This window comes from Rutilus rutilus (genome assembly GCF_951802725.1).
Source record: "Rutilus rutilus genome assembly, chromosome: 2".
In the NCBI taxonomy this organism is placed as follows: Eukaryota; Metazoa; Chordata; class Actinopteri; order Cypriniformes; family Leuciscidae; genus Rutilus; species Rutilus rutilus.
The window spans coordinates 60186580-60188538 of record NC_140210.1 but is presented as its reverse complement, the minus strand read 5'-3'; the positions used below and the strand labels follow the sequence as shown (position 1 = coordinate 60188538).

The following is a 1959-nucleotide window of genomic DNA, read 5'->3' as shown; positions in this document are numbered from 1 at the left end:
AGGGTGCGTTAAAGTTAAGGAATTTATAGCAGAGGTAATGATGGTCTAATGAAATCCAAATTTTGGATTCAGAACCCTTAAAAAAAACATAAAAATAAAAATAAAATAAAACATTAGCCAATTCACTTATATAGCTATGCAAATTTAAAGTGTCATTTTAAAGCCTGGTACAGTAAAAGCGGTTTAGAATAATTAATATTGTTAAACCAGTACCTCTAGTACGAAGCCCAAATTTGCCCCCAAAAAAGCCAAATTTTGAACAAAACGGGCATTTTGGGGATAGTTCGTCCAAAAACGAAAATTTGCCCATGATTTACTGAAGCCATCCTAGGTATATGTGACATTCTTCTTTCAGACGAATACAAACAGAGTTATATTAAAAACTGTCCTGGCTCTTCCAAGCTTTATAATGGGAGTAAATGGATGTATGTCTTTGGAAGTCCATCAAAGGACATTCATCCATGATAAAAGTGCTCGATGCACCTCTGGGGGTTAATAAAGGCCTTCTGAAGTGAAGCGATGCGTTAATATTAGAAAAATATCAATTTTTAAAACTTTATCAACTTAAATAACTAGCTCAAGCTGAAACTAGTTCAAACAAACAGGGCTGGGCAACAGCGTTCATTACGTTGTGCGTCAAGTTCAAGTGTTACTCGTGGCGTAAGTCGTCTGCCGGAAGCTAGTTATTGTAGTCTATAATGTTTTAAATATAGATATTTTTCTTACACAAACACATCGATTTACTTCAGAAGGCCTTTATTAACCCCCGGAGCCGCGTCAAGCTCTTTTATCATGAATGGATGCGCTTTGATGGACAAACAGCCATTCACTCCCATTATCATTTATTACGACTTTTTATTATTTTGGGAACATGTACACAAGAAGAAATGGTCAGGATCCAAGCCAAATGTTACTTATTTTCTCCAGGGGACCAAGGATTATTGCACCAGTCCGGAGAACATTGTGAATAAGAAAGACTATATGAATATACAGTTTTTTGATTGATAAATGTGTACACTCTGATGTTTTTTTTTTATGTATTAATATGTACATTTTGTAAACTATATTGTATACTACTCAAGTTAGTTAAAAAAAGAGGATGGAGACACGTGTCAGTGTTAACTTAACATCTAGTGGGCACGTCATCATCACATTCTCGAGTAACGCAACACGTGTTAAAGGGACAGTTCACCCAAAATTAACATTCTGTCATCATTTACACCCTCATGATGTTTCAAACCTGTATGACTTTCTTTCTTCTGTGGAATATAAAATAAAAATATATTTTGCCATCTTTGATATCAACTGTAGTCACTGTCACTATGGGTGAATGAATATACATGCCATTTCTTGAGATTAAAACAGTCGTGAATTTTTATTGTAGCATCAGCATACAGACATAATGCTTTCAATGATGAAAAAAATAAAAATAAAATAAAATAAAAAACACATTTATCAGATTTCTTTGTAATGTTAGTATGAATTAATATTTTGTAAGATAGTCAAAGCTGCTATGTATATTTGGTTAAAGCAATATTTTTCCTAAATCATCACTAGAAAAGTCTTCAGTTTATGTTCAGCAGTTTTACACACACACACACACACACACACACACACACACACACACACACACACACACACACAGCTTGAGCTCACGGTGGAGAATCAGACCAATGATCAAAAGTGGTAGAGCTTCTCTTCCTGAAGAATCGTGATGAAGTCAGCTTTCGCAGCGTCACCGTGTTTGTGTATGATGGCACAGATCTTTCTCATGCTCTCCTGACTGGTTAAACTTTCATGTGTGATTTCTGAATGTTGTTCCTCATGAATTAGTTCTTGCTGACGCAGTTTATCTGCAAGTATCTTGGCATTTGTAACCCTCTGAATGAGATCTGACCGATGATTTTTAAAATATATTGCTTTATCTGCATCAGTAGTCAGACGCGGCTCGTCTCTCTT

The 1959-nt window shown here is 35.3% G+C and overlaps 1 protein-coding gene across 1 annotated transcript in view; it reads right to left on the bottom strand.

Moving 5' to 3' along the window:
• Positions 1 to 1332: 1332 nt before the first annotated feature.
• The window catches only part of LOC311286263 (NACHT, LRR and PYD domains-containing protein 1 homolog), a 3426-nt gene continuing 2799 nt past the window's right edge, over positions 1333 to 1959 (bottom strand). Inside the window, exon 3 of the mRNA XM_084402397.1 lies at positions 1333 to 1959. This exon is cut by the window's right edge and continues 880 nt beyond it. Within this exon, the coding sequence (XP_084258523.1) occupies positions 1678 to 1959 (282 nt within the window). The 3' untranslated portion in view covers positions 1333 to 1677.